This window comes from Aquila chrysaetos, chromosome 3, assembly GCF_900496995.4.
Source record: "Aquila chrysaetos chrysaetos chromosome 3, bAquChr1.4, whole genome shotgun sequence".
Classification (NCBI taxonomy): domain Eukaryota; kingdom Metazoa; phylum Chordata; class Aves; order Accipitriformes; family Accipitridae; genus Aquila; species Aquila chrysaetos.
Genome location: NC_044006.1, coordinates 78,715,084 through 78,743,064, shown reverse-complemented (window position 1 = coordinate 78,743,064; position 27,981 = coordinate 78,715,084). Strand labels below are relative to the sequence as shown.

General features: G+C 62.7%; 4 protein-coding genes across 15 annotated transcripts; 1 reads left to right on the top strand and 3 right to left on the bottom strand.

Moving 5' to 3' along the window:
- Window positions 1-358: 358 nt before the first annotated feature.
- KRBA1 (KRAB-A domain containing 1) lies at window positions 359-6,867 on the bottom strand. Of its 2 annotated transcripts, none has more exons than XM_030008130.1 (8): window positions 6,527-6,867; window positions 4,701-4,842; window positions 4,414-4,563; window positions 3,612-3,803; window positions 2,886-3,089; window positions 2,041-2,193; window positions 1,539-1,700; window positions 359-1,446 (listed from the first exon to the last, which is right to left on the bottom strand). In XM_030008130.1, the coding sequence occupies exons 1-8, from the start codon at window positions 6,824-6,826 to the stop codon at window positions 686-688; spliced, it is 2,064 nt and encodes a 687-aa protein (XP_029863990.1). In that variant the 5' UTR covers window positions 6,827-6,867; the 3' UTR covers window positions 359-685. The 2 variants fall into 2 exon arrangements, with proteins under 2 accessions (XP_029863990.1, XP_029863991.1); XM_030008131.1 differs by having other exon boundaries at window positions 4,701-4,827.
- A 387-nt stretch (window positions 6,868-7,254) lies between these two features.
- Window positions 7,255-16,038, top strand: LOC115338963 (zinc finger protein 777-like). 8 transcript variants are annotated; one of them, XM_030008125.2, is made up of 9 exons: window positions 7,255-7,359; window positions 7,705-8,001; window positions 8,280-8,406; window positions 9,415-9,603; window positions 10,698-10,796; window positions 10,830-10,862; window positions 10,896-11,117; window positions 11,880-11,993; window positions 12,948-16,038. In XM_030008125.2, exons 1-9 carry the CDS (start codon window positions 7,336-7,338, stop codon window positions 14,012-14,014), a joined length of 2,172 nt encoding a protein of 723 aa, XP_029863985.1. In that variant the 5' UTR covers window positions 7,255-7,335; the 3' UTR covers window positions 14,015-16,038. The 8 variants fall into 8 exon arrangements, with proteins under 8 accessions (XP_029863985.1, XP_040978312.1, XP_040978314.1 ...); XM_041122378.1 differs by having other exon boundaries at window positions 10,830-10,870; window positions 10,904-11,117; XM_041122380.1 differs by having other exon boundaries at window positions 10,698-10,804; window positions 10,838-10,870; window positions 10,970-11,117.
- A 1,674-nt stretch (window positions 16,039-17,712) lies between these two features.
- On the bottom strand, window positions 17,713-22,620 carry LOC115338976 (zinc finger protein 777-like). Its single transcript, XM_030008156.1, has 5 exons — window positions 22,552-22,620; window positions 21,861-22,268; window positions 21,018-21,144; window positions 20,111-20,230; window positions 17,713-19,284 (listed from the first exon to the last, which is right to left on the bottom strand). Exons 1-5 carry the CDS (start codon window positions 22,573-22,575, stop codon window positions 18,227-18,229), a joined length of 1,737 nt encoding a protein of 578 aa, XP_029864016.1. The 5' UTR covers window positions 22,576-22,620; the 3' UTR covers window positions 17,713-18,226.
- Window positions 22,621-22,924: 304 nt separating this feature from the next.
- On the bottom strand, window positions 22,925-27,919 carry LOC115338978 (zinc finger protein 777-like). 4 transcript variants are annotated; one of them, XM_030008162.1, is made up of 6 exons: window positions 27,544-27,919; window positions 26,841-26,967; window positions 25,420-25,533; window positions 24,970-25,098; window positions 24,739-24,873; window positions 22,925-24,200 (listed from the first exon to the last, which is right to left on the bottom strand). In XM_030008162.1, exons 1-6 carry the CDS (start codon window positions 27,643-27,645, stop codon window positions 23,296-23,298), a joined length of 1,512 nt encoding a protein of 503 aa, XP_029864022.1. In that variant the 5' UTR covers window positions 27,646-27,919; the 3' UTR covers window positions 22,925-23,295. The 4 variants fall into 4 exon arrangements, with proteins under 4 accessions (XP_029864022.1, XP_040978325.1, XP_029864023.1 ...); XM_041122391.1 differs by having other exon boundaries at window positions 22,925-24,197; XM_030008163.2 differs by lacking the exon at window positions 27,544-27,919 and having other exon boundaries at window positions 26,683-26,855.
- Between the last annotated feature and the right edge of the window lie 62 nt (window positions 27,920-27,981).

Here is a 27,981-nt window from a genome sequence, read left to right as displayed (position 1 = left end):
CTGAGCCAAGAAGCCGCCTGGCACGGAAAGTAAGACATGTCAGGGTCTGTCTGCTCTGATGAGCGCCGCGTGCCCGGCGGGGAGCGCAGCACAGGCAGGGTTGCTGCCGGTCGGGAGGGGACAAGCCGCAGGACCCCCACGGTTGCAGGCAGCCGCCTGCCCAACCCATCCACCCCCTGCCCACCGCCTGCCCTGCGCCCCAGGGGCCGACCCAGCTGAGCTGTGTGGCACTTCCCAGTCCTCCCCGGCAGCCACCAGGGCCGCTGGCTGCAGGAGCCACAGAGGAGACGGCAGCAGTGTCACCATCACTGTTTTAATGCGGGGGGATGGACAGACACCACAGACACCCACGGGGGCTTGGGGGGGCAGGGGGTGGGGGGGGGCAAGCCCCACAGCAGCGAGTGTTCGGTGCAAGAGGTGTCACCCCGGGAAGGCTGGGCTCTGCGGAGCAGCCAGGACCACGGCTGGCCCCTCCGGCATGGCTGGCAAGCTGTCTTGGCCACCCCCTCCTCGGCCGGGGCCGGATCCTGCCACAGGCAGCCTCTCCACCCAGGCTCCAAGATGGCTACCATGGGGATGCTGAGGTGCAGGAAGCCACGAGGGCTTAGCACCGCGCAGGAGCCAACACAGCGCTGGGACTGGCCGCAGCAGGGAGAAGGATCCAGCACGCCTGGGCTGGGCTCAGTCATGGCTCCACGGAGCCCCGGCCGTGGCCGGCAGCGGGACAGCGGGTGCTGCAGCGTGGCTCGGCCGCCCTCCAGGCCCAGCGGCCAGCAGCGAGGGGGTCTTGGCAACAGGGGGGACAGGCGGCGGGGACGATGGCGAGGCGGGTGCCGGCCCAGCTGTGGGGCTCAGGGTACCGGTGGGCTGCCCGCAGCAGTGCCAGCTTGTCGGTGAAGCGGAGCAGGCTGAAGAGCAGCGGCCGTGCCGGGGTGGCAGTGCCGCACAGCTGGCGGGCGCTCTCAATCTGCAGGGGAGCCGGGGCCGGCAGCAGGCCCATCGCCGCCGGCAGCGTGGTCTGCAGGATGCCGACAGCATCGGCACCCTCCTCCCCCTCGGGCGGCTGCAGCAGCCGCAGGATGTTGGGCCGGGAGCGGGTCTCCAGCGCCCAGCACCGTCCCTCCAGGCGCCGGACGGCATGGCGGAGGCGCCGGTGGCTGCGGGCGAGGGCGGCCATCTTCCACGCCTGGCCCCGCTCTAGCCGCTCTAGGCGGCTCCGCACGCCCCGCGCTTCCCGGCGCACCGAGCCCAGGTCCCGGCGCAGCCGCTCCAGCTCCTCCACCAGGACGGCTCGGACCCGGCCGACTTCAGCCCATGGGTCCTGGGCCTCACCGGGGGACTCCCGCGGGGATGGGGGGCTCATTCCATGGCACCTCTTCTTGGGCAGGCTCACCCCGCTGCAACTGCCAGGACACATGCCAGACCCCGGTGGGGACACGGCATCCGCTGCGAGCCAGAGGGTGGGAGCTCAGACGGTGCCCCGGTGCCACCAGCCCCCTCCCACGCCGCCCCCCAGCCTGGCCCCAGCCCCCCAGTACCTTCTGCAAAGGGTCTCTTGGTCACCATCCCTGCGGTGGGGGGACAGGCGGGCGGCCGGCTGCCGCCGGCAGGGCGGGTGTCCCCTGGCACGGCAGTGCCGTGTGTCCCCAACGCTCGCGTTTTGGCGGGGCTGCGGGGGGGCACCGCTGGTGCTGTCGCCCCTGGGAAGTGGCACAGACACCCCATCAGCAGGGGCAGCCCCCCCCCCAAAAGCTCCCCACCCCACAGTGCTGCCCATCCCTGGGTGCTGGCACAGGACCCCACATGTGTCCTCAGCCCTGGGAGACGAGGGGCTGCCGTGCCCACCGGGTCAGGGTGATGCCAAGGCCCGGCCATCGCTCTGCTCTGCACCGCGCACCCGGGCACAGCCGTTCCCTCCACCCCAGGGTTTCAGCCCCTTCTCCCACCCCAGGGGCCCTCGCCCCCCAAACCAACCCCCTGGCAGGAGAGGGGCTGCAAGCACCGCCGAGCCCCCCGCACCCCACCCCTCGTGCCACCCACCCGCTGCGGAGACACTGCAGCCCCCAGTGCCTGGCACCGCGGCCCCCCGACTTCTGCCAGCAGCCGCCGGCCAGGCTGGGATGGGCTTGGGGGTGGCGATGTCCCGCAGGCAGTCGAGCAGCCCTTGCAGGGGGCTCTTCCCCGCGCTCCCAGCTGGTGAGACCCCCCCACAGAGTTACCCTGAGGTGCAATGGGCAGAGGGGGCCTTCATCCTCCCCCCCCCCCAGCACCACAAGAGTCCCCCCAGGGACCAGACCCCAAAGAGATGCCCCAGGGGACTGGACCTCCCACGGATGCTCTCCCAAAACCCAGACCCCCCTCAAGGTTGTGTGCCCCCCAAATATCAGACCCCTCCTCCAGGGATTCCCCAGGGACCAGACCCTGCAGGGATTTCCCCCAAAGCCCAGAACTCACAGGCATGCCCCCTCCAAAGCCCAGACCCCCCACGGATGCCCCCATGGACCAGATTCCACAGGGATACCACCCCCCCCGCCAAAGCCCAGGCCCCCCCAGGGAAGCCCCTGCTCTCCAGGGGCAGCACTCCCCACCTGGGACCTTGGGGCTCAGCACCCCCACCCATGTCCTCGCATGCCCCTGTACCTTGCTGGGGGGGGGGGGGGGGGCTGAATTCCCAGTGACAAGGCACATGCCCCCTAGGAACAGCCGGTCAGGCTGTGCAGGGAGGCAACACTCCCCCTCACAGGGACCAAATCCTGCCCGAGCACCCCACTGCGCAGCCCCAGCCCCCACACTCTGTCCCCTGGGGCTGCCTGAGACCCCTTGGGTCCCCCCAGGACCCTTCCAAGACTCTCCGGGACCCCCCCGAGACTCCCCCAAGACCTCACCAGCTGGCAACATGGAGCTGTGGCACAGCCCACCATCCCAGCCCCAGGCCACGGTCCGGGCTGCTGGCTCCCTGGTGGCACTGCTGGCGAAGGAGATGCCGCTCACAGAGCCGGGGTGCCCGGCACCATCCCCAGATTGTGGGCAGCAGCGGGCAGGGGCTGCCGGTGACTTGGCTAGCGCGGGGCCAGGAGGGGTGGCCAGGCCTGCAGGGCACACTCAGGGCAAGAGCTGACAAGATCTGGCTCATCCCACCCTTGCGCCCGAGACCCCCCGGCACAGCCCAGGAGCTGCGGCGAGTGCCAAGTGCTGTGTGTCTGGCACTCGCCTCGGCTTGGCAGGCTTGACACCGGCATCCCAAGTCCTCTCACCACCCTGGGGTGCAGAGCACATCCCTGGCACCCACCCACGAGGGACAAAGGGTGTACCCAAGCCCCAGCGCCAGTGAGCACGGGGTCCAGCAGCTCCCTCCTGTTGCCTCCGCAGAGACTGGAGACCAGTGCCCAGCCCTGCCGTGCCATGCCATGCTATGCCATGTCATGTCATGCCATGCTGCAAGAAGGTACCATGCTGTGCCATGCCATGCCATGCCATGCCGGGCTGTGGTATGTGCGTGGTACCACACTGTGCCATGGCATGCACTCAATGGCATGCCATGCCTTGCCATGCTGCACAGTACAATGCCGTGCCATGCCATGTCATGGGCATGACACTGTGCCGTGCCACACCTCTGAGCAAGCGTCTCCCAGGCAGAGATTGGTGACCGCTGGGCTCTCCCCGCTGCCTCTCCCCAGGGGCACGGGAGCCGCTCGCCAGGGGGCTGGGGGTGGCAGGATGGCCAGACCCCCTCACCACCAGCTCCTCCAGGCATTTCTCCAGGCTGCGGAGTGGGCAGGTCTCCACCGGTGCCTCCATTTTAACTGCAAAAGCCAGTTCCAGTCCCCGGCCCCCCAGTAGCCAGGCATCCCTGGACATGGCTGGGAGCAGGGGGCCAGGGGGACACCCGGATCCCTGGTACCAGACGCCTGCACACCCTCACCCTCATGCCAGGGTCCCCAGCCCCATGGCTCACCCGCTGCATGCACTATCCCCAGCTCCACTGCGAGGCTCTGCCAGCCCCCAGCTCCCAGTGTGGCCCAGCTCCATGGGGGCCAGGTCCTGCTGGCGGGTTTATCCTGCAGGCAGGCAGGCCGGCCCCGGGGAGACCCCCCCCCTCTGCAGCAACACCTGTGCCAGCATTAGGAGAAACCCCTGTTCGGGGCTGGGTGTTCCCAGGGGGCCAACGCCAGGACCCCCTGCCCAGCCCTTCCCAGGCACAGCCGGGGGGTACAGCCCCCACCCTGCCATGGCTCAGCGCGTGGTTCCCCACACCCGGGTCCACGACGGCGCTGCCGGGGCTGCGAGGCAGCTTCGCCTCCAGCACGCTCACAGCCCCGCTATCACACATTACCAAGGCAGAGCCCCCACATCGCCGGTGCCCAGCAGGGCAGGACCAGGCTCTCACCCACCCGGCACAGCCCCGGTGCTCACCACCTGCGCCCGTCTGCTCAGAGCCCGCTGCTGCGTCCCTGCTGCTGGTGGCACCCGGCTCCGCGCCAGCCTTGGGGCCACCGAAGAGAAACTTGGGGATCTCCTTCACCAGCTGCACCAGGGCACCGAGGGCTGGGCTGCTGGGGGGCCCTGAGGGACAGGGGAGGTGGGGTGCCAGGAAGGGCAGCCCCCCCAGCCGCCGGACACCGAGCTCTGCCTGGCTAGAGGATTGGGACCCCCATGCTACCCCCACTCTGGCTGGGATGAGCACCGGGGCAGGGCCCTACCAAGGGAGGCCAGCAGTTGGGATGTCCCCTCCGTCACCTCCCGGTGCAGCGCCCGCTGCCATTCCTCCAGCAGCTCCCACTCCTCCGCTGAGAACCGGACCTCCACGTCCTCAAACGTCACCAGTGCCTGCAGGGACACCTCCTGCTGGGGCAGCAGAGCCGGGAATAAACCACACGTGTCTGTGGGGCATGGGGATGCTCTTGCTGACACTGTGGGGACGTGCCGTGGGGCTGGGGAGCAGAGCCAGCCTGCCAGGGGAGGGGGAGAGCAGAAGCCAGCAGATGCCGGGTACAGGATGAAGCCACTGTCCCCAGGAGCACCTGGAGTGCCCGAGCCCCTCACAGAGCCGTGCCAGGCGGTGGCAGGACCCCCGGCCAGGCCCGAGATGTGTGGCGAAGGGGTGTGCGAGTGGCCGTGTCAAGCTCTGGGGCTGGCACATGGCTGGGAAAAGGCGTGCTGCTGTGCTGATCCCGCACGGGCATGGAGGCAAAGGCATCCCGGCACACTTCCTGGCACGCTTGCTGACAGGTCCCTGCGCGCTTCACGCTCCGTCAGGGAGGACGTGAGATAACCTGCCCTGACACGCTGGTATTTGCAGCAGGAGTCACTTTATCCAACCTTTCCCTCCCCGCGCAGGCTGGGCGGGGGCCTGATGCCACATGCGATGGTCCTTGCCAGCTCCATGCCACCGTACCCATCCCGCTGACATCAACCGTGCAGGGATTCGCCAAGACAAGGTTGCGTTGAGAGGTGCCAGAGGGAGGTGGTTCACCCCCATCCCACGGTGTTTGCCCCCGTCTCGCTCCCAGCCCCTCTTCCGAGGGACAGCGACACCCCCTCCCCACATCCTCCGAGCGGGAGGCATGAGCAGCCGCGGGCAAAGCCAGGCTTTGCCACCGGCACCCCTGGCAGCTCACCCCTCCAGTATGGCAAAACCAAGCTCAGTACACACACTGACTATTCATGTGGGGGTGCTGGGGTGCTTCATCCCCCCCCCCAGCGTGGAGAGGGAACCCCTCGGGGGGGGGCCGGGGCTCCCCTGGAGCTCCTTGGGTGCGTGCGGGACACACACCTGACACCAGCCAAATCCGACACACGCCCCGGCTGGTGCTCGCCCTGTGCCAAGCTGGGGGGGGGGTGAGGCCGAGCCCCCAAATCACAGCATCCCCCCAAGTCTGGGGCTGCCCCCCACCCGCCCCTGCTTTGCTCGCCCGAGGTCACGGCCAGCCCGGCAGCGCCCCGTGTCCCGTGGGAGCCTTTGGTCCCAGCTCCTGCCATGCCCGGGGCCACCCCCGTGGGACGGTGACCCCCCCCGGGAGGGGCAGCCACGGGCAGAACTGGCAGCGCCCAAGCCCCACGCTGCCGGCTGGACCCTCTCCCAAAACTGCTCCGGAGGTGCTCCCCTCCCCGGTACTCCCCCCTCCCCGGTGCTCTCCTCCATCCTGTTGCTCACTCCAGCCTGGTGCTCCCCCATCCCCGTGCTCCCCCATCCCCGTGCTCTCCCGTCCCCGGTGCTCCCCTCCCCGATGCTTCCCCCATCCCGGTGCTCTCCCCTCCCCGGTGCTCTCCTCTCCCCAGTGCTCTCCTCTCCCCGGTGCTATCCTCCATCCCGGTGCTCTCCCTATCCCGGTGCTCCCCATCCCGGTGCTCCCCCATCCCCGTGCTCTCCCGTCCCCGGTGCTCCCCTCCCCGGTTCTTCCCCCATGCCGGTGCTCTCCCCTCCCCGGTGCTCTCCTCTCCCCGGTGCTCCCCCGTCCCGGTGCTCCCCCGTCCCGGTGCTCCCCCAGCCCGGTGCTCCCCCAGCCCGGTGCGCTCCCGGTCCTACCTGCCGAGGCGCGGCCATGGCTCGGCAGCGCGGGTCCGGTGCCCGCTGCAGGACGGCGGGCAGCGGCGGAGCAGCCCCGCTCCCGGCGGAGCGGGGCTGGAGCTGCCGCCCGACCCCCGGCACTCCTCGGAGCGGGACCGCGGCGCCCAGCAGCCCCGGCCCGGTGCCCCCGCTCCCCCCCGCCGCGGGGCACTGCCGGTGCCGGTGCCGGTACCCGGGTTCGCCCCCACCCCCGAGCAAAGCCCCCGTTCCGAGGCGCCCGGGCAGGTCCCGCGGGGCTGGGGGGTGCGGGGCCACCATGGCACCGGGGGACCGGAGCGGGGGGTTGGCACGGGGGGGTCCAGAGGCGGCTGTGGGGCTGGGGTCGGTGGCACCGCGGGACCGGGACAGTCTGTGGGGACCGGGGGGGTCGGTGGCACCGGAGGGTCTGGGGTCGGTGGCAGCGGGTGAGGGCGGGGCAGGACAATCAATAGGGTGCGGGGTAGTTGGTACCGGGGAACCGGGGGGTCGGTGGCACCGGGGGACCGGGACACTCTGTGGGGACCGGGGTGGTCGGTGGCACCGGGGGACCGGGACAGTCTGTGGGGACCGGGGGGGTCGGTGGCACCGGGGGGGGGGGCGTGGGTGGCACCGGAGTCGCCCGCCCTGCCCCGCCCCGCCGCGGGGTCACGGCCCGGCACCGCTTCTTCCTCCTCCCGACCGCCAGGGGGCGCCCTGCCCTCCGCCAGGCCCCGCCCCTGCAGGCGGCGCCTCCTGGCGGCCGGGCGGGCGGCGCTGCCGCAGGGCGCGCGGGGCCGGTGGCGGCGGCCATGTCCCGCCGGGGCCCCGCTCAGGTGAGGGCCGCACCGGGCCGGGCCGGGCCGGGCCGGGCGGGACCGGGACAGGAGCCTGGGGAGCGCAGGGTGCCGCCGGCCGGGCCTAGCGCCAGTACGGGCCCCACCGGCCGCAGAGCCCGGGGGGGCGGGGGGGGACACGACACGGACACACGACACGGGCACCCGGGGGCGCCGGTCCTGAGGGACGGAGCGGAGCGGAGCGGGGCGGGCGGGGGGGGGGGGGGGGGGGGGGCAGGGTCTGGCGGGTCCCCTGGGGGAGATGTGGGGTCCGGGGGAGTCCTTGGGCCGGGGTCGCCCCCCCGCCCACGCTGCCCTTCATCTCTGCTTCCCCCCCCCCCGCAGGAGTCGGGCACCCCCAGGCGCAAGGCGGTGCAGGCCATGAGGCCGCGGGCATCGGCGGGGCAGGCGGAGGCCCAGCAGCTGCAGGAGCTGAGGAGCCGGACGGAGAGGGCGGAACGGAGGCTGCTGGCCTGCGAGAACCTGGTTGGGGAGCTGGGCAGCAACCTGGCCGCCCTGGGCAGCCTCCTGCAGGAGTACGGGCAGCTGCAGCAGCGGCTGGATAACGTGGAGAACCTGCTGAAGAACAGGAACTTCTGGATCCTGCGGCTGCCTCCCGGCTCCCGGGGAGAGGTCCCCAAGGTAACAGCCTCCGGCCTGGCCCCTGGAAGCGCCAGCACCGTGGCCGTGGAGGGGGGGGGTTAGGAAATGCCAGAGCCATCTTAGCAGTGAGCTCGGGCGGCTGAGCAGCTGCGAGTCCTGGACTTGCCGCTCGCAAGCCCTGATCTGGGCAGGCACGCTTTGCTCTGTGCCTGCCCTGAGCTCCGGCAACCAAAGCCAAGCGCTCAGTTGAACGTGTGTGGTTTCCAGTTATCTAACCGCATCAGAAGTCACCAAGCGCCTAATACTTGTGATTCCAGGTACCACTTACGTTCGATGACATTTCAGTGTACTTCAATGAGCAGGAATGGGAGAGACTGGACCGCTGGCAGAAGGATCTGTACAGGGCTGTGATGAGGGGGAACTACGAGATGCTGATTTCCCTGGGTAAGGCACAGAGTCTGCACCTCCGGATGAGCTTCTCTCGTGGGTAGGCTGGACTGCTTCCCACCGCAGCCCGACTGATGGTCTGGTTTGGCGGGGCTGGACATCTGTAGCTAGCAGAACCTCTCTTGGGCAGTCAGACCCACGCATTTTCCTTCCTTCCCGCTTGTGAAGCGATAACAATGTAACAGATGCCTGTAGTAAGTAATAGTAGCAACAGCAACACAAGTAATATTGATTATAAAAAATATCCACGTGAGACGACTGTGTAAGTGGATTCCAGGGTCAGGGGACCATCATGATCTTCCAGCTCAGTTCAGGAATTATCTGGGTGAAGTCTCATAACTGCACCTTGAACAAGTTCGTTTTCTCTCTATTTAGCCCCTATGTAAAGTGACAGGGACATTTCCGTCTGTCTTGGTAAAGAGCTAACCTAATCATGCTCAGTCTTTCTAAGGGCACCCAACAGGTTTTTGGATGATTTGGGCTGTAAGATACTCCCCGCCAAAAGCTGTTTCTTGGGCATGACTAGTAACGTGCTGCTCTGTGCAGCTACTGAAGTTGAGGCTTCACTTTTCTCAATAATATTCTGCAGAAACAGAACAAACCTGTTCCTCTCATGGTCCATCTAATGCAGACATCTCTACAGAGCAGGAAGGTTTCTGTCCCTACACCAGAACAATAGCTCAGAAGAACTGCTCTTCAAGTCACTGTTAAAGTCAAAGCCTTGCTCTCTCCTTTAAGATTTTAGTTCATGTTCTGTTACTTAGATCTTCTCTGTACTTGAGCTACAGCTGTGCTCATGGGTGGATCCTGCCACAGGGCCAAGAAAGCAGCACCACCTTTACCATTAGAGCATGGATAATTTATTTGTGTCTGTCCGTGCTGTCTGCTAGCTCTGGGATTATGGAGAGAAGGGTCACCTGAAAACATTTGAGAGTTTGGCAGAATGAAGGTGCAGCCAGTTCCTAATAAAACACGCTGTCCTCTGCTCCTCTGCCCCGTGAGCAGACTATGCTGTGTCCAAGCCTGACATCCTCTCCCGGATCGAGAGGGATGAAGAGCTTTGTGTCAAAGATGGTCAGAAGCCCCCGCTGATGCCTATTGGAGGCAGTCAGGAGCCCCTGCAAGCACCAGAAGAGGTGGACCGGGTGGAAGAGGCTTTGGGAGAAGAGGAAGTCCCCATGGAAGCTGACAGGGGTAAATTACATGGGTGCCAGGAGGAGGTGGCAATTCCTGTCTCAGCTTTGTCAGGAGATCTCCCAGTGGTGTCTGTGTTAGAAATGAACTGCTCTGAGGGTCTGTTGACTGTATTGACTAAATCTCCATGGAGGACCTTGAATCTTTCTTCCATGAGGAACGTTTACGCTTAGTCAGATGAATCCTGTGGAGAAAAACAAAGCCTGTCAGGAGGGGCTGGGATGGAGTCTAGAGTGGTGGGACAGACCTCTTGTGATCTTTTCCAGTCCTGTTTCTGTGCAGTTTGGCAATCCTTCTTCACCTCATTGTGTGCATGAGCCCTGGGGCTTCCAAAGACACTCCTGCTTGCCTTGCTGAGAGAGGAGACATGGTGGGAAGTGAGGAACCTGGGAACATGCAGTGGGAGGAGGAGGCTGGAGCCGCTCTGCTAGTGCTGGGAGGAGCAGAAGTGGTCAGGAGACCCTTGGGACATAGCATGGGAGAGTTGGAAAAAATCAATTAAAGAGTGTGAAGGCTGGGCAAGAAGATAGGATACACTGGAAAGGGACAGGCAGACCCCAACAGAGCCAGAAGAAGAAGAAATGTGTGGGCAGAGCTGTGATCGAGAGCACTTTCCTGCAGGACTGAGGAGGGTCTAATGGGGGTTAAAGAAGCCCCAGGAAAGGCCAGGTGAGCACTGGCAGGGGGCAGAGGGCAGGGCAGGCTCTGTCCTTTGGGGAATGTTACTCAGAAATGACACGAGCCCCAAGTGTGTGTTTGGGGGTTGGTTTGTCAAGTGCTCCTGGGAAGAGAGGAAAAAGATACTACATAGAGAGAGGCCGTCCCTCTCCTTTGAGATTTTAGTTCATGTTCTGTTACTTAGATCTTCTCTGTATTTGAGATACAGCTGTGGTCATGGGTGGATCCTGCCACAGGGCCAAGAAAGCAGCACCACCTTTCTCATTAGACCATGGATAATTTATTTGTGTCTGTCCATGCTGCCTGCTAGCTCTGGGGATAGGGAGAGACGGGTCACTTTGAGAGTTTGGCAGAATGAAGGTGCAGCCAGTTCCTAATAAAACACACTGTCCTCTGCTCCTCTGCCCCGTGAGCAGACTATGCTGTGTCCAAGCCTGACATCCTCTCCCGGATCGAGAGGGATGAAGAGCTTTGTGTCAAAGATGGTCAGGAGCCCCCGCAGACAAGCGTCCGAGATGGTCAGGAGTCCCAGGAGACACACATCAGAGACGGTCAGGAGCCCCCGCAGACAAGCGTCCGAGATGGTCAGGAGTCCCAGGAGACGCACATCAGAGACGGTCAGGAGCCCCCGCAGACAAGCGTACGAGATGGTCAGGAGTCCCAGGAGACGCACATCAGAGACGGTCAGGAGCCCCCGGAGACAAGCGTCCGAGATGGTCAGAAGCCCCCACAGACATGCATCAGAGATGGTCAGGAGCCCCTGCAGACACCAAAAGAGATGGACCAGAAGGAAGAGGCTTTGGGAGAAGATAAAGTCCCCATGGAAGTTGACACAGGTAAGTTACATGGGTGCCAGGAGGACTTGCTTCCCTGGGCCATTCCTGTCCCATCACTCTCAGGAGAGAGAGGTCTAACAGTGCCTGTGGGAGAGGGCATGGCAGGTCACGGTGCTTAAGAGGAGCATCACCAGTGAAAAGCAGAAGCCTTGGGGTATGTTGGCAAGGTGCTGCCAGGGAAACTGGAATGCATTCAAGGGCCTGAACCCAAGGCAATGTGGGAATACTACCTGTAGAGTTGGTGGGGAGGGTCTAGGAGGGATGAGGTTGCCCTGCAGAGGTGACAGCACGCAGCACCTTGGTGACTTTCCTCCCAGCCATCCCTCTGCTTTTGGTCCTTGTGTGTGGCTTCACTCCGGGTCCTTCTAACACCTCACATGCTTTCCATAGAACCATAGAATCACTTAGGTTGGAAAAGACCTTTAAGATCATCAAGTCCAACTATAAACCTAACACTGCCAGATCCACCACTAAACCATGTCCCTAAGTGCCACGTCTACTCGTCTTTTAAATACCTCCAGGGATGGTCACTCACCCACTTCCCTGGGCACCCTGTTCCAGTGCTTGAGAACCCTTTCAGTGTAGAAATTTTTCCTAATAACCAATCTAAACCTCCCCTGGTGCAACATGTCATGGCTTCTCGTGCCACTGCTTTCTCTGGCTCTTCTCCACACTCGCAACACATCTCCGGTCAGCATCACACCAAAGCAGAAAGATGTGAGCTCTCCACAGGTGTTAAAAATTGCTCTTCTCTGCAAACAGAACTCCCCATCCTTGTGATGAATGTCATGTCCCTGAGTGCACAAAAAGGGCAGCGGCGCAGGGAAGATCAGCCTGAGACAGAGATGGAAGAGGACCCGGCTGAGTCCAACACTGGTGAGTAACCCTGTGCGGGGGAGACATGGGGCCCTGCAGGCAGGAAGCAGCTCCAAGCTCACTTGAACCAGGGAGGGAGAAGAAAGTTTCAGGCCTCTCTTATCACCGAGCAAGGGAGGGGTCTGGTGCTGGGCGTTTCAGCCCTATCATCTCTGTGGAAAGAACAACAGTCCAGCTGGTGTTCCTGCTATCAGAAACTGGGGCAGAGCTGGTCATAGTAGCATGCTTCCTCCAGCTGTGCTGCATTATGGTAGAGCTGGCCTTGAGCTCAGGTGGCCTAATGCTTCCCGTGGCATGGCCCTCTTTGTGCCACAAGCAGGGAGTGTAGGAAGTGGGGGCAGCCATCTGCAGATACCCTCTGTTCTGGTCCTGAAGCTTTGCCAAGCTAACGCGCAGAGCTTTCCTTTTCCAGGGACCCAGAGCCCGTTTCTGGGACTGGTGGGCAGAGTTAAATGGCACTGGTTGTGGGCGTGGCTTATGCGAGCTGAATGGCCTGGCTGCAGGGGGAGTGTGGAGAGTTCGCCCCACAACCCTCTGCACTGGAGCCGGTTTGCCTGCAACATTTGGCGTTTGCTGGCAGTCCCAAGCTTGACAGAAGTGAAGAGCCTGAAGTACTGCAGGCTGTTGCTCTTCAATGATCTTTTTTCCTGCTGCGTCATTGGTGTCACAGTTTTAGAGGTGGATCCCTTTGCTCCACCGGCCCCGATGGCACTGCAGCAGACCACAGCCTGGCTCTTCCTGGGAGCAAGAGCTCTGCACCCCGAGACCACGCTGGGTTGCTCAGGGTGTGTGGACAGGACGCTGTGGTGGCACCTGCACCTTTCCAAACTGCGTTCTCAGATTTGTTGGTAGCTCCTTTATTGCTAAAAGCCTGCTCAGTGCTTTGGGACTTAACCACAACCTGGGTTTGTCCTGGGAGTGTGAATGACCAATCCCCATGTTGCTCTGTTTCAGAGGAAGGCTCTTTAACGGAAAATGAAAGGGCATGTGAAGGGACTTCTCTTGAAAACATCAAAATTAAGGAAGAGGAGCCTGAAGCATTGCAAGAGGTTTCTGCACCCTCTCCCAGCCCAGAGATCCAGAAGTGCCCCAAAAGTGAGCCAGCCAAGGCCAAGAGCAAGAAGAAGCCAAGCAGATGTGCGAGCAGCAGCCTCCTGATGGGCAACTGTCGGCGTGGCTATGTGCGTGAGTGGTCGCATCCCTGCACCGAGTGCGGGAAACGTTTCCGTCTGAAAATAAACCTCATCATCCACCAGCGGAGCCATGCCCAAGAGGGGCCCTACGAATGCACAATGTGTGAGATCAGCTTTGCGGACAAACGCCACCTGGACCTTCACCAGAGCATCCACATAAAAGACAGGGCCTTTGGGGCCAAGGTCTGGGGGAACGTCCACCCAGAGCTGAGGATCCGGCCGAGGAGGAAGTTCTGCGGGGCTTTGTGCGGAGGTGCCCACAGCCTGGGCAACGGGACGTATGCTGGGGGTCCCTGGCTGGGCCAGGGCAAGGAGGAGCTAGACAGAGGGAGCCCTAAGTCTCGTAGGAAGTCTGTGCTGAAATGCAGTCTTTGTAAAAAGATTTTCTCTTGCACCTTTTCCCTTCGGCGGCACTTGCAGACCCACTCGCAGGAAAGGCCGTATTGCTGCACCGCCTGCAAGAAATGCTTCACCCGTAGAACTCACCTCTTGCGCCACGAGAAAATACACGACCGCCAGAAAGCCCTGGCTGCACTCCAACAGCCCGTGACCGTCATGCCAGCACCCAAGCAGCCCCAGCCACAAGGAGCCCCAGAGACACCCACAGGTGGGAGCGCTCCTCACTCACCAGCCCAGGCATCCGAGAGAAACGTTAGCCCTGTGGCCACCGCAGCCAAAGCAGTTCCAGCAAATGAGCTCCTGATCGGTCCTGCAGAACTCGGACCGCCAGACAAGAACTGCCACATCCTCGGCTGGGGTGGGAGAGCTGTCCAGCCTGTGGTTAGACTAGGAAACAGGGCAGCGGTTTCAGGGGTGACGGAGAAATGACAACAGGAGAAATCCAAACTGCTTGTGGCCCTGGAGAGAAACTGTGTGAGCGTTAATTTTGCACATGGTGGGGCACTGGGGTTGTGAACCATCTGTCCACTGGATTTTAGGAGCTTTCCTGAATTGCAGAAGGAAACAAAAGCTTGGATACCACCATAGAGAGCAAATTACAGAAGCCTCCAGTGACCCAAAATGCTTTACCATTCCTCAGACTCTCGTGTCTGCTGGCTATTGCATGAAATTTTCCCAAGCTGACCTTCCAGCAGCTGAGCTCACCTATTGATGCTGGAGCTGACCCCTCACATTTGGAAATAAAATTACACGGTGAAGAGGACAGAGGGAACGCAATCAAGCTGGCAAGCCAGGCAGCCTTCCCAAGGAGCTCTTCACTTCACTGACGAAGTTTCTTGACCAAGACGCCAGATGAAGAGAGTATGGCATCTCCGAGACCCTGGCTATCGTGTCCTGGCCATGCTTGTCTAATAACCCACCCTGGTGAGGAAATCTGCTAACCCCTCAATCAGGTCGGGAACATCTGGGCGTTGCATTGGAAGATCCATAGAACAAATCAAACCACAATATTTTCTGCTTGCGAGGGTGCTGCAGATGTTTCTGAGGTCCCAGCAGCACTCCTTCCTTCAACGAAGCCAGCCCGTGAGAGCCAGAAACACCCACGAGAGTTAATTCCCTCAGGACCAGCCTGCACAGATGGAGAGTCACTTTAGAAATATTTCACGGGTAAGATTACTCCTGCACTGCAGCAGCAGTCCATGCGAGGACCCATCCATCCTTGGGTCAGGCTCAGGCGTGTTGGCTGCCACATGCTGACACTGGTTCTTGCACGGGAGCAGCCCCTCCATTCGGCCCTGCTGCAGAAGGAAGTTCCCACTCTCCAAACTGCAGGTCGTCTCCTTTAGTCATGTGCAAAATCCCACCACAACTAATCCTATGGAAGACTAGTTCTGCTAGCTACCTCAAACGTCTTGTGGAGTGAGACCTGCCCGGAGGCAGAGGAGCAACTGGAGCCCAGTAAGCAATGAAAGCCAGGCCAGGTGTGGCTCTGGTGTCCCCAGGAATCACTTGAACCGCACATGTCCACAGCCAGAGCCCTGCATGCATCACGTGCACTGCTGGGAAGCACAAATCATGTACCAAGAGAAGAAATCGGTCCTGGTGACATCACTGTGCAGACCAAACGGAGAAGCTGTTAAGACTCTTGAGTTTAGTTTTCTGGATTTTTTTTTTCATTGAGTTGTTTAATGTAATTATTTGACATCACAAAGTCTTTGTCCTTCTCCAGGCAGGGAACATGGGGAACCAGTTTGTTTATCACAATTTTCATTCCTGGCCACTCACAAGGTCTGATGGGCTGCAGAGGTGCTGCTGTGGGCAGTGTGCTTTGGGCACCAAGGAAATGCCCGTGCCACATCCTGGTGTAATCCTTGGTGCCAAGCGGTGCCCAGCCACCTCTGTGCCCCGCAGGAGGGACAGCAGTGTCAGAGCTGCTCCTTGGGGACACACACAATGTCCCATTGCTTCTCTGGGCCAGTTTCTCACTCAATTCCTGTCCCCTGGGATTGTAGAGTATGCCTGGACTGTAGTCTTAGCCATGAGGGGGTGACGGTGGCAGAGAGGTTGGTCCCGTGTCCCCAAAGGGATGGCATTGCCTGCTGCTAAGCCCTGTAGGATACAGGGGTGGTTGATGCCTTATGGTCACACGGTGATGGTGCATCTGGTAGTGAGCTGTGCTCCGGCACAGCACAGTGGTGCGGGCTCTAGTGACCGAGCTGGTTATCCCTGCCCCGGTAGAGATCCCAGTAACCCCCAGTTGATCCCAGTGACACGGGATGAGTCAGTGGGCATGATGGTATTGCTGGTGGGCAGTACCTCCAAGGCCAGTGTGGAGGGGCCAACTGCCCCAGCCAGGGCATTTCTTCTGAAGCTGTTGTAACTGGGACCAGCGTTTCCTATGAAATCCCAGATCCCTTTCTCAGGCTATGGAATCAATAAAGTATTTGTCTGTACTTCTGCCTGCTTGGGGGGGCTGAGCTGGCACCCTCACGCACTGCTCGTGACTGAGTGATTGGCCCGGGCAGAGTGAGGCAAAGAGCAGCTCCAGCCTGGGGGCCCCACGGGGGGGTCATTGCTGGCAGCTCCGTCAGCCCCTTCTGTGCAGTGGCTGGCCAAGATCCTGGGGAACATCCCAAGGGTGAATGTGTGGGGAAGCATAGGACTGTCATCTACCATTGCACCTGAGAGGGCAGTGATGGCTAGGGGAGCCCCAAGAACGGGGCTGTGCCTGGGGCAGCCTCTGGGAGAGCCTGGGCCCAGCCTCTGTGCTCCCTCCCGTCACTCTGAGGAGCCCCCAAGCCACCTCTGTGGCCGCACAGGGCCATGCAGGGGGATGCTGTGGCCCTTCGCTGCCATCCTGGGCCTCGCTGGACACCCCCCAGTATGTCCCAGTCCCTTGCGCAAGGTCCAGCACCCTGGTGCGTGCCCCAGGGCTGGGCAGAGGGGCAGGATTCTCCCCGGCCCTGGCAGCCACAGCACTCTGCCCAGGGCAACGCAGGCTGCCCTGCCGGGTGCCCTGCCTGCACTTGACATGGCCGCCGAAGCCACTGGGGGTGCCCTCAGTGGGTATGGCCACCATGACCTCAGCCCGTGGCAGCGGCCGTGCTGTGTGAGGGTGGAGGTGCAGGTAGGGATGTCCCCGGGGTGTTGTCACCCACCACTGTCCCCAGCGTGTCCCCTGGGATTGTCACACATGCACCCCAGGCCAGGGACTCCCCTGGCCAAAGCAAGGGGATGCAAGCGCTGCCTGCACCCTGGCATGCCACTGCCTGCGAGTGCCCAGGGCTGGGGCGGTTCCACTGGGGACTCAGGCTGCTGAGCCCCAGAGAGCCATGCTGGGTGCTCCCCCCACAGGGACGAACATGGGCGCAGTGGGCTGAGCCCTGGGGACACCCCAACCACAGGGCCTGACACTGCCTCGTGCCAACCCACCGTGGCAGTTGCCACACGGGGACCGTGGCCAGGAAGGTTGAGCTGTCTGCAGGCAGGAGGATGAGTGGCCAAGGGGACCGGGGCAAGGCAGGCAGCGTAGTGGCCCTGAGTGCCACAGGCAGGGCTGCAGGCAGGAAGGAGGCATCACTCTGTCCTGCCAACACACCCTCAGCACTGCTGGGGAGTCCCATGGGCCCCAGATCCCACAGAGTGGGGCTGTGATTGGCAGCTCCACATTCCCGTGCAGCGGCTCGTACATTCCTATGAGGCAGCTCCGCATTCCTCCCCTCATGGCCCAGTCCTCCTCCCCAGGACTGGCAGGCAGCCCAGGGCCGTCACAGTCAGGCTCCTGCTTTGCGTTAATTGCAAGAACTCATCCCAAGGGTGCCTGATGCCAGCCGGGCCGCACAGGGCTGGGGCAAGTTGCTGGGCTCTTCCCCCCAGCCCCTGCCCAGAGCAAAGGGCCTCACGCCGTCGCAGGCGATGGGAAGCAGTGGGTGACGGTGGGGACACGGGGCAGTTGCCCGTGGCGTGCCGAGCACAAGCTGAATGCCTGACTGCACCCACAGGAGAGGTGTACATTATAGCTCACCGGGCTGCATACCCACGGCTCCCTTTGCCGGGTGGAGGCTACACGGTGCTAGCCGCCTGAGCCTGCCTCTTGCCGACACCCCAGAGTGCAACAGGAGACCACATCAGTGCAGTCTTTTATCCAAGTCTCTTCCCGGCTCGTCCGATGACCCTGACTGCTGCCCAGCCACAACAGCCCCTACCTGGGCCACCGAATGCCCCCACGCCATCGCCACGCTGGTAGTCTTTAAATAACCCTGAGTTCGACCGCGCCGCGGTACCCGACACAGCTGCTCCTTAGCCAAATTCCCCTTCCACAGGGCAGCAGCAAAACCCAGGTTGGCTCTGGCCACCAAACCTCCTCCGCTGCCTCTTGGGCTAGTCTCTTCACACTCTGCACGTTTCCCTGCCTGCACAGCACATCAGCCTGCCTCCATCCTCCTCCTCCTGGAGACCCAGGCAGTGCAGAGCCCCATGGCAGTGCAGAGTGCGCCACGGTGGTGCCACGAGCCCCACAGCACTGCGGACAGCCCCGCGGCGGTGCGACACCAGCTGCCTGGTGTGTCCCCTCGTCGCAGGCTGCTGCACTTCCACGGAACAGCCTGGAGAAACTGCCCCTTCCCTTCTCCAGCCCTCACGCTACCGATTATCCTGGGTCAAAGCCTTGCAGGGGCTGGTCTCCAGCTCCCGGTCATGGTTTGGCAAGCTGACGGCAGGAGAGCTGGCAATGGCGTGGACCTTCTGGTGGTGATTCAGAGACTGCCGGTGCCGGAAACTCTTGCTGCAGCCGTTGCACTGGAAGGGCCGCTGCTGGGTGTGCCGGCGCTGGTGCTCCTCCAGCGACGCTTTCTGGGGGAAACTCTCCGTGCATTCGATGCAGCGGTAGAGCCGCTCCCCGGCGGCGCTGGCCCGCGCAGGCCGGCCTGCCCACCCACCCCGCAGCGGCACCCCGTGGATGCGCTGGTGCTTCTGGAGGTGGTGCTTCTGGATGAAGCCCTTGCCGCAGGCAGAGCAGCGATAGGGACGCTCCCCGGTGTGGATGCGGTAGTGCTTGTTGAGGTTGGACTTCTCATTGAAGCTCTTCCCGCAGGCAGGGCACTGGAAGGGACGCTCGCCCGTGTGCAGGCGCTGGTGCCGCAGCAGTGCGGCATGGTGGGCCAGGCTCTTCCCACAGGCTGTGCAGATGAAGGAGCCATTGCTTTTCCTCGCCTGGCTCTGCTGCCGCGCCAACAGGTTGCGCTTCAGCCGGACGCTCTTCCAGCCCAGCGGGAGCGAGCGGGGCTCTTCCCCTGCGGCGCAGGGACGATGCTCCTCCAAGCTGGGCTGTGACGAGGCCACCTCTGCGGTGGTGTCTTCTCCCAGCGGCATTCCCTGGGGCAGGGCGAACGGCTGGTCAGTCCCCACGCCGAGCACATGCTCTGTTGGGAAGGGCAAGCCCGGGGCAGGGTGAGCTTCCACCGGCACCACCACGGGCTTAAATTCAGGCTGGGCGGTCCCGTGTTTGCAAAACTCCCCTAAGCCCTCTGCTGCTGCCTTCTGCTCGTCCAAGCCAGTGTGGCTCTCCCAGGGCACTGGCTGCTCCTGGCTCAGGGGAACCTCCTCTTCCAATCTCACTGAGGGTGCCTGCGGCAGAGCCAGGATTTCAGATCCTTCCTCCTGGGGCTGCTGCTCTTCTGTCTTGATCACGATCTTCTCACCTGCCGAGAGACAGCAATTCATTCCCGGCAAGGGAAGCTCTCCCGTGCCCGCAGCCCCAGTGCAGGCACGGGAGCCGAGCTTCCCCTGCAGCACATTGGTGAGACGAATCAGCAAATGCGCCGTTAGAAAGAGAGCAGGAAGGTTTTACTGAGAATGAAAAGGGAGAAGGACACAGGAGGTGGAGGGGGCATTGGCATCTCTTGGGGGTTACCCGGATCTCTTGTTGGACCTCAGGGACATTTGATGGACTGACAGTGCAATACTCATAAAAAAACCAAAACAGAGGAAACGTGAAGGCAAAGTTGAGGTGCAGAGTCCTCTGTCCTGGAAGGAACTTCGTCAGGAATGGCAGAGTTTAGGTGGGTGAATCTGGGGAAAAGGATCAAAGCAAAACCTTCCAGGAGCAGGAGGGAGTGTCTGTCTGCAGGTGTACAGCTGCACAGCCACCCTCGCTCTAAGCCTTGCCCCAGGTCTCCCTATTTTCCACTCTTTATGGCAAGGGGGCTCTTCTGGGCTTAAAAGACTTGGTCTTAAAAGTTTTAAGGAGCCCCCAATCACATGGCTTAAATTCCTGACAGCTTCTGACCCCCTGCAAGACCGGAAACGCTCCCTGCAGGGACATGATCGGCTCGGCTGGCCCTGTCTCCAGCAGGAGCGGCAGAGGCACTGCTGTGGGCAGGCTCCAACCCCCCTTGCTTTGTGGGCAGGCAGCAGCAGTGTGCGGGCAGCAGCAGAGCAGCGCAGCGGGCATAGACCCTGCCCAGCCCAGGCACGTCGCTAGTGCTCGTTCTCAGCCTTCGCTGCCAAGCAGGTGCTGTGACTCACCGCCGCCAAGGTGCCCCAGCACAGCTCCCTTCTCCGGCAGCCCATGGGTCCTCGTACCCAAATCCTCCCCATCATTGGCCAGTGGCAGCAGAGCGGGTTTGGAGCTGGCATCCCCAGGCCCTGGGAAGGAAGAAGTGGCGGTACGAACTGCTGACGCTGGGGACCACCACCAGCTCCCCTCGATAAAGGGCTGCTCTCGCACAGCGGGAGCTGTGGGGCACCCAGAGGGGTCCCGGGCTCCCAAAGCAGAAGCTCAGGTTTCCCAGGACTGTCTGAGCAAGCAGGCTGGTGTCAGCCAAAGCAGGCAAATGACTTCAGTTGCCCCAAGAAGAAGTGACAGCTGGGCACTCAGCCTTTAAAATTTCAGCCAAAAATAATTAGTGCTAAAATTTAGGACTGTCTGCAGCAAATCCCTACAGGGTGGTATACATACGGCCCGTGTCCTGGCAAAAAATGGTGCAGGAATGCAGGTTGCAGACACAGTGTGGGCATGTCACTGTCCTGACTGCACAGGGAGGACTCTTCTCTGCTCCCGCAGACACTGTGCTGAGTCCCGGGACGCCAGTGGATGCCTGCTCCTCCTGCAGTGCTCCTGCTCACGGGGGCAGAGCCTCACAGGGCAAGTCAGGGCTGACAGAAGGCCAAATCCTGGCAGTGTCTGAGTTCCCCCACTGACAGCACTGCTGTGTTGGCAAGACGAGGTGTTCTTTGGATGCACAGGGTGAGCATGAAGCACCGTTGTCACCCACCAAGGGGCACCAAACCTTAAACGTGTAAAGGCATCACCTCTCACTACCTGTTCTCCTCCAAACACCCAAACAACACAGCAGCCTACAAGCAGTCGTAAGCTGGATTCAGCCCAGGGGATGATAATGTGTCTGACACGTGAGTAGAGACTGATCCTCACCCAGAGAGACCACAGCCTCGTAATTCCCCTTCATCATGATCCTGCAGAGCTCCTTCTGCCGGCTGTCCAAGCTCCCCCACTCCTGCTCCGGCAAACTGGCCGCGTCATCCTCGTATGCCGCTGGCACCTGAAACCACAGGAGGCACCGCCTTGGCACTTCCCTACCTCGTCCAACCCGCCCCAGTCCCCACCTCTCCCCCCAGAAAGCAGACTGTGGGGTAAGGCAGTGTGGGTCCAGAGCTTCTATGGAAAGGAGCCATGTCCCAGCCTGAACCCAGGGAACAATTTCAAGGTGGCAGAGCGAGGCTCAGTTGTTTCCCCACACACACAACCAGGACAGGTTCACAAGCACCTCTCGTTCCCTTGATCCACACCAGCAGCCTGAAGCAGCCAGGTGAGCAGTAATCCCCTCACGCAGGAGCAGGACGGGTGGGAAGTCACCGTCCCACCGGTGAGGTGACCAGTGGGACCCAATGAGGCTGAAAATGCTCAGGGGGCTTGTGCTCTGCTCCCCCTCTTCACTGGGGACAGGAAGGAGTGGGCAGTCTCTGACTGCTGCCTTGGTGTGCTGGCTCTCAAGGTAGAGCACTGGAGGGGGCACATCCATGCTGCTCTGCGCAGCTCCCCACAAGAGCCAAAGCCACACCTCACCGGCCGCACTGTCGCCTGAGGCGCATCTCCACTACCTTGGGCGTGTCACCATTACCCAGGGCTCATCTGCATCACCTTGGGCACATCCCTGTTAGCTGGGGCTTGTCCCTCTTTGTCACCGTGGGCACGTCCCCGTTAGCTGGGGCTCGTCCCCGTCACCGTGGGCACGTCCCCGTTGTGTGGGCCCGTTACCTTGGGCTCGTCCCCGCCGGGGCCTGGGCCGGGCCTGGGTGCCCAGCGGCTCTGGTGCTGGAGCTGGCGCTCGACGTGCTCCAGCCGCCGCGTGTTCTCCTGCACCAGGGCGGCCAGGGCAGCCCACTTGCGCTCCAGCCGACTGCCGAAATCCAGCACCGCTTTCTCCAGCCCCGTCACCTTCTTCTCGGCCGTCTCCGCTCTCCCCTCCAGGCTCAGCAACCTCAGGGCCTGCGACTCCACCTTCCTCTCCACCGCCTGCACCGCCGCCACCACCGTCCACAGCGAGATCTCGGGCACCGCCGCTGCCTTGTCCCCCTCGGGGCCGGGCCCGTGGCCAGGGAGGGGGCCGTGGCCGTGGGGCTGCGGCGGGAGCGGCTGCCAGGCCTCGGGCCCCCACTCGGGCTCCTGTCTCGGGGGAGGAGAGGAACGATGAGGGGCTGCCCCCGCTCTCTGCGACCGGTGAGACCGCGGCACCGCTTCCCCTCCCGCCCCTCACAGCGCCTCAGGGCCCGCCCGGCCGGGCCCACCGACCCCAGCACCGGGGGCTGACACCGAGGCTCGCCGGCAGCGGGGCGGGGTGGGGTGTGTGTGGGGGGGTATCGCTCCCCCCCGCCCGGTGCCCGCGGTGGCGGTGGGGGTCGAGGGGAACCGCCGCCCCCCCCCCCCCCCCCCCCCGCCCGCCCCGTACCTGAGCGGGGCCCCAGCGGGCCATGGCCGCTCGCGCTGCCGCCGCCGCCGCGCCACAGCGCCCCCTGGCGGCCCGCCAGCAGCACCGCCCCGCGCCCGCCCCAACTCCCCCCCCACCACCACCCCGCCCGCCTCCGGTGCCCGGACGGACACGGACACGGACACGGACACGGACACACCGCCGCTCCCGCCCGTTCGACCAGCCCGCGAACTCCCACCCAACGCCCGGTGCTCCTCCGGCCTCGCTCCCCACCGCATCCCCCCACCAGCATTCCCGGTACCCCCCACCACCCCCGCGCAGCGCTCGCCGGGGACGGCCAGGCACGGCAGGGTGCCCCCCCCACCTCCCCCGGAGCCAGAAGCAGCCACGTTCAGCCATGGGAAGCATCCTTATTTCTACAGCATCTTATTGGCGCGCTCTCCAGAAAAGGGACGAGTCCTCCGCCGCAGCAGCACCCGCTCCCGGTGTCCCACCCGTCCCACCGGGGCTTCGAGAACAAGGAGCGACCCGCACACCGAGGGTCTGCACGGGCAGGGCTGGGAGCCCACCGTCCCCGCAGCAGGGCGGGAAAAACTGGGCGCCGCCGCCCGTGTTCCAGCCTTCATCGGACTCGCTCGCATCCACAGTCAAAGAGGGAGAGGAGGAGAAGGTCCAACAGCAGTCTCCTGTCCCCGGGAAGGACACCTCCCGGCTTCCCACCCCCTCTTCTGCTACGCTTCCCGCTTCACACCTCTGCGTCCGTGCCTAAATGTGTGCCGGCGGCACGGGCAGCTGGTCCCCGCAGGGGTACGGCCTCCCCTGCCGCATGTGGATCCTCTGGTGCACGATCAGGTGGTTGTGCCGCTTGAAAGTCTTCTGGCACACGCCGCACTGGTAGGGCCGCTCGCCCGTGTGGGACCGGTGGTAGCGGACAAACTCAGAAACCCACGCGAAGCTCCTGTTGCAGCAGGGACAGAGGATGAGTTGGTGGCTAGTGTGTTGTCGCTGGTGCAGGATCAGAAAGCTTTGGCTGGAGAACCTCTCCATGCATTCGTTGCATGTATACATCATTTTCCCAGGTGACAGCGGGTATCTCTTGGGGCTGGGCTTCCCCCACACCGTGCCGTGGTCCCTGCTCGGGCGTCGGGGCTGGGAGGCAGGGCACGGGGCCCGGCTGGAGCACTCCTCCGCCTCCAAGGACTGGCAGAACCCCTTGGCCGCCCGCGCCTGTAGGTGATGCTGGATTTTCTTCTTGGACATGAAGTTGCGGTTGCAGTGCACGCAGATGTAGGGCACCCAGTTGCTGTGGCTCCGCTGGTGGATGATGAGGTTGATCTTCAGCAGAAAGTTTTTCCTGCACACGGGGCAGGAGTAGAATTTCTCCCGGGTGGAATTTCGCTGGCAGGCCGCAGTCCGGCCAGTGCAGGAGCCGTCCATGGCCTCTCCCGGGGCGGCGACCGCGCAGCTGGGATCTGCCTGTGCCGTCGCTCTGCAGACATCTGGTATCGCCTTCTTACCCGGTTCTTTGGGAATGTCTGCTGCCAGACCTTGGCCACCATTCCCTGAATCTCTCACGTCCCCCTCTTCCAGGGGCATTTCAGGCACTGCCAGCTTCTCCGCAGCAACCTCCTCCTGTGGTACCTCCACTGGGATCCCCACCTCGGCATCTGCTGGGAATTTTTCAGAACCCAAACATCACTCTTCCACGTGGTTTTGAGGACAAGGCATAAAGAGCAAAGGGCTTTCCTTTCACGCCCCCCTCGCCTCCCACACCCTCCCCAGCCAGCAGGCAGCACAAATCTCAGCCCACTCTCCTCTTACAGCTCAATGTCTTCACACCTGCACAAAGGCCGGGCACAGCTACAGCTCATCCCTGCAGACACCCCAAGGGTGGTTTGAGATGACAAACATCACCTAGGTAGGATGGGGGGGTCTAATAGAAACATCGGGGCTCGTCCTTAGAAGCAAATCAACTGGGTGGGCTGGTTCACACCGTGCCATGCCTCATCCTTTACGGTTTCAAGGCTGGCAACAGGATTTACTGCCAGAACCCTTTCTTGGCCTGTCTGAATCATGTAAAATCCTGTCTTGAAAGCCCCAGGCCCAGAAAGAGCCCTGTGCAAACTTCCTGCTGCCCTCTGAGCATGCCAGCGGCTCCTCGAGGCTGCCAGCCCCACCAAGGAGGGATGAAGGGCTCTGTCCCAGTACCTGCTGTGGGAGGACGCAATGGAGACCGGTTCAGATTCACCGCTTCATGACAGCACGTGGAGAGAGGGCAGGAAGGGGACGGGGTTGGCTGGCCGAGATCTGCTGGGACAGCGGTGGCTTCATGAGGGACGTGTGCTGTGAAGGCAAGAGGAGCGATGATGATGCTGGGTGAGATACAGCCAGGCAGGGGCCTGAGATCCCTCGCATCAGCTGGGTTTGCCAGCCACTCACAGGCACTGCAGTTTGCTGTGACCGCCAGGCTCCTGCTTTCCTCCAGGTCCATACAGTTCCCCTTGCAAGGCTCCTTTGTCGTCATCTCCAGCAGACCATTGTTGCTTGCGCAGCTCGGGCAGTTTGGCTCTGGGGAGGAGAAGGGCACTTGGCTTTACCGGCAGCCAGCTGGGAACTCAGAGGAGCAAGCGCAGGGGTGGGGGTGCCCCCTCCCAGACCTGCAGGGGATCAGGATCTTTGCAGCAGCATGCAGCAGCTGCTGGGTCAGGGGAGGGTGACCAGGCTATCGATGTGTCCCAGCACGTTCCCTGTGTCCTCTCCCAGCACAGACTGTCTATAGCCATCACAGGAGACACCTCAGTCCCTGTGGCTGAGGGCAGGGACCGCAATCGTCCCGGTAAGCGGCCAGGAGCCAGAATCCTGGCACAGAAGAAACCCAGTGTCACACACCTATGGCTGGCTGCAGAGATATGTTTGCTTCTTCCAGGTCTGACTCCGCCGGTGTGCACAGCTCTTCTGCTCTTTCGATCCGAGATAAGAGTTCAGGTTTGGATAGGGCACAGTCTGTTCAAGAGCAAGACAGACATCAGAGGCAAGATGCCACAGCGTCTCTGAGGGTGCGCCCACAGCCTGTCAGCACAGAGTCAGTCCCAGCCCAGAAAAATTTCATCTCCCACCAGGGCAGGGTCAGTGCCAGCAGCAGGCGGGGAGTTATGGGCAGACAGGGACCAGCAGGCAGCACTTCTAGAGGAGAATATGAAAAGTACCCTCTGGCATGTCTGACAACCCCCCCAGCAACAACTGCAAGAAAACCCATCCTTGCTCCACGGGGGGCGGAATCCCTGCTACAGAAAACCCCCCTTCTCCCAGAAATTCATCTTACAGATAGGAAAATGCTGTGAAGCACGTAAGAGAATTGTAAGGCTCTTGATTGAGTGTTAGAGCGGGTACACCTCCCCGCAGCTCCGCAGCCTGCCTCGCTACCTGTCTCTGCTCCAAACCACTGCGAATCGGTACTGCTGCTCCTCACCAGCCAGGAGCTCAGCCAGCCGGAGCGCGCAGTGGTGGGTGAGGATGAACGGCTGACTCGCCCCGCTGCGACAAGAGGCACTGCCAGGGGAAGGCGGGAGTTTCCTGCCCTGCTCTGGGATTACGCTCGCCCCTCAACTCCTTCCTCAGCACTTTTGCTCTGGCTCCTCAGGCTGTGCTTGCAGGGGACTCCCATGGCATGAGGGGGTGGCCCTGGCAGGGAAGTCCAGGGCCCCACTCCATCACCTGAGCACCAGAAAGAATTAATTACAAGCACAAGGCTCTGGGTGTGCTAAGCAGGGTGTCATAGCATTGTTTAGGATGGAAAAGACCTTTAAGATTGAGTCCAACTGGACTTTTTGGAAAGCTCATTTCCAGCTGCGAGGGCCACGCATTTGAAAATCAAGCCAGAGGCAGCCCAAGTGCTGCCCCATGAGATCATCTCCCTGGCCTAGCTCTCCCCCTGCAACGAGGGAGCGCGACCAGCCTCGCTTCCCACACCAGGCAAATGGATGGCACATCCACCACACTGACAGGAAACCACATGAGGATCTAGAGAGATGTGGAAGCTGGAATTTCTGTGATGAAAAGAGGGAATTTCTGTGATGACAGCCCAGGGAGCAGAGCGTACCTGTTCTCCAAGAGGAGAAGACACTGAGCACTTACTACCCCTCCTGCGTGTACCTGCCAACCTCTGACCTGCCAGAGAGAAGGGACAGGGAATCGAGTGGATCATCTGAGGGCTGGAGATCCCAGTGAAACGCAAAGAGGCAGAAAAGTAACCCTGAGAGAGCTCCCTGGGCAGCGACGGCAACTGCCAAACCAGTACAAACAGAGCCTACACAGGGACACCAGCATCTCGTAGTTGCCTTCCATCACAGTCCTGTACAGCTCCTTCTGCCCATCGTCCAGGCTTGCCCACTCCTGCCTGCTGAAGTGCACCGCGATGTCCTCGAAAGTCACCGGCTCCTGGGAGCACAGGGGCTGGGCTGTAGGAGGGGGCAGCTCCCCCTCAAACAGCTCCCAACCCCTCAGACACTGCCCCCCCGGCCCAAAGCAGCCCCCCAGAAGGAGTCCCACATGCTCGCTCCCAGGCCCCACAAAGCCCACCCCAACCAGCTCCCGGCCCCCCAGCAACCCCACAAGCAGCCCACTGGATTCACCCACAGCCTCCTAAAAGCCACCTCAGCTCCCCCCAAACAGCTCCCAGCCCTTCAGCGGCCCCCTAAGCGACCCCCAAGCTCCCCCTCGGCCCCCTCAACTTCCCAACAGCCCCCTAAGCGGCCCCACAGGCTCAGCCCCAGCCCCCCCCCCCCCCAGCCCCACAATGACCCCAGCAGTGACCCCCCAGGCCCACTTCCAGCCCCCTAAGCGGCCCCCCCCATGACCGGCCCCCAGTCACCCTTCAGCCCCACAACGGCTCCACAAGCGACTCCCCCTCACCTCCTCCAGGCTCACCCCTTGCTCCCCACAAGCGATTCCCCAGGCTCAGCCCCGCACCTCCCCGCCTCCGCCCCGGCCCCCGGCCCCGGGTCCGGTCCGTACCACCGGGAGCAGCAGCGTCCAGGGGGGCCAGTCCCTCAGGGCCGCCTCCGCCCGTTCCAGCCGCCGCTCCAGCGCCTCGAGGCGGGCGTTCAGCTCCGCCATGGCCCCCGCCGCGGCCGCGGGGGAACGGGCAGGGCCAGGGCGGCCCGCGCCGCCGCCGCCGGCCCGCCCTCCCGCCGGCGGGACGCAGCGCCCCCTGCCGGCCGGGCGCCACCGCGCCGGTGCCGGGTTGGGGTGGCGGGTGACCGGTGTCGGCAGCCGCCGCCCGGTGTCACGACTGGGGAGAACTTCGGAGGATTTCCTCCCAGCTGGCTGCCCCTCTTCGATCAGCCGTTTCTCGGTGACTGACAGCCGTCCATCGCTCCCGCCGCCCGGCGCGGCGCGGCGGGCCGCCGGCCGACCGGGGGCGCTGTGGCCGGCGGCGGAGGCGGCGGAGGC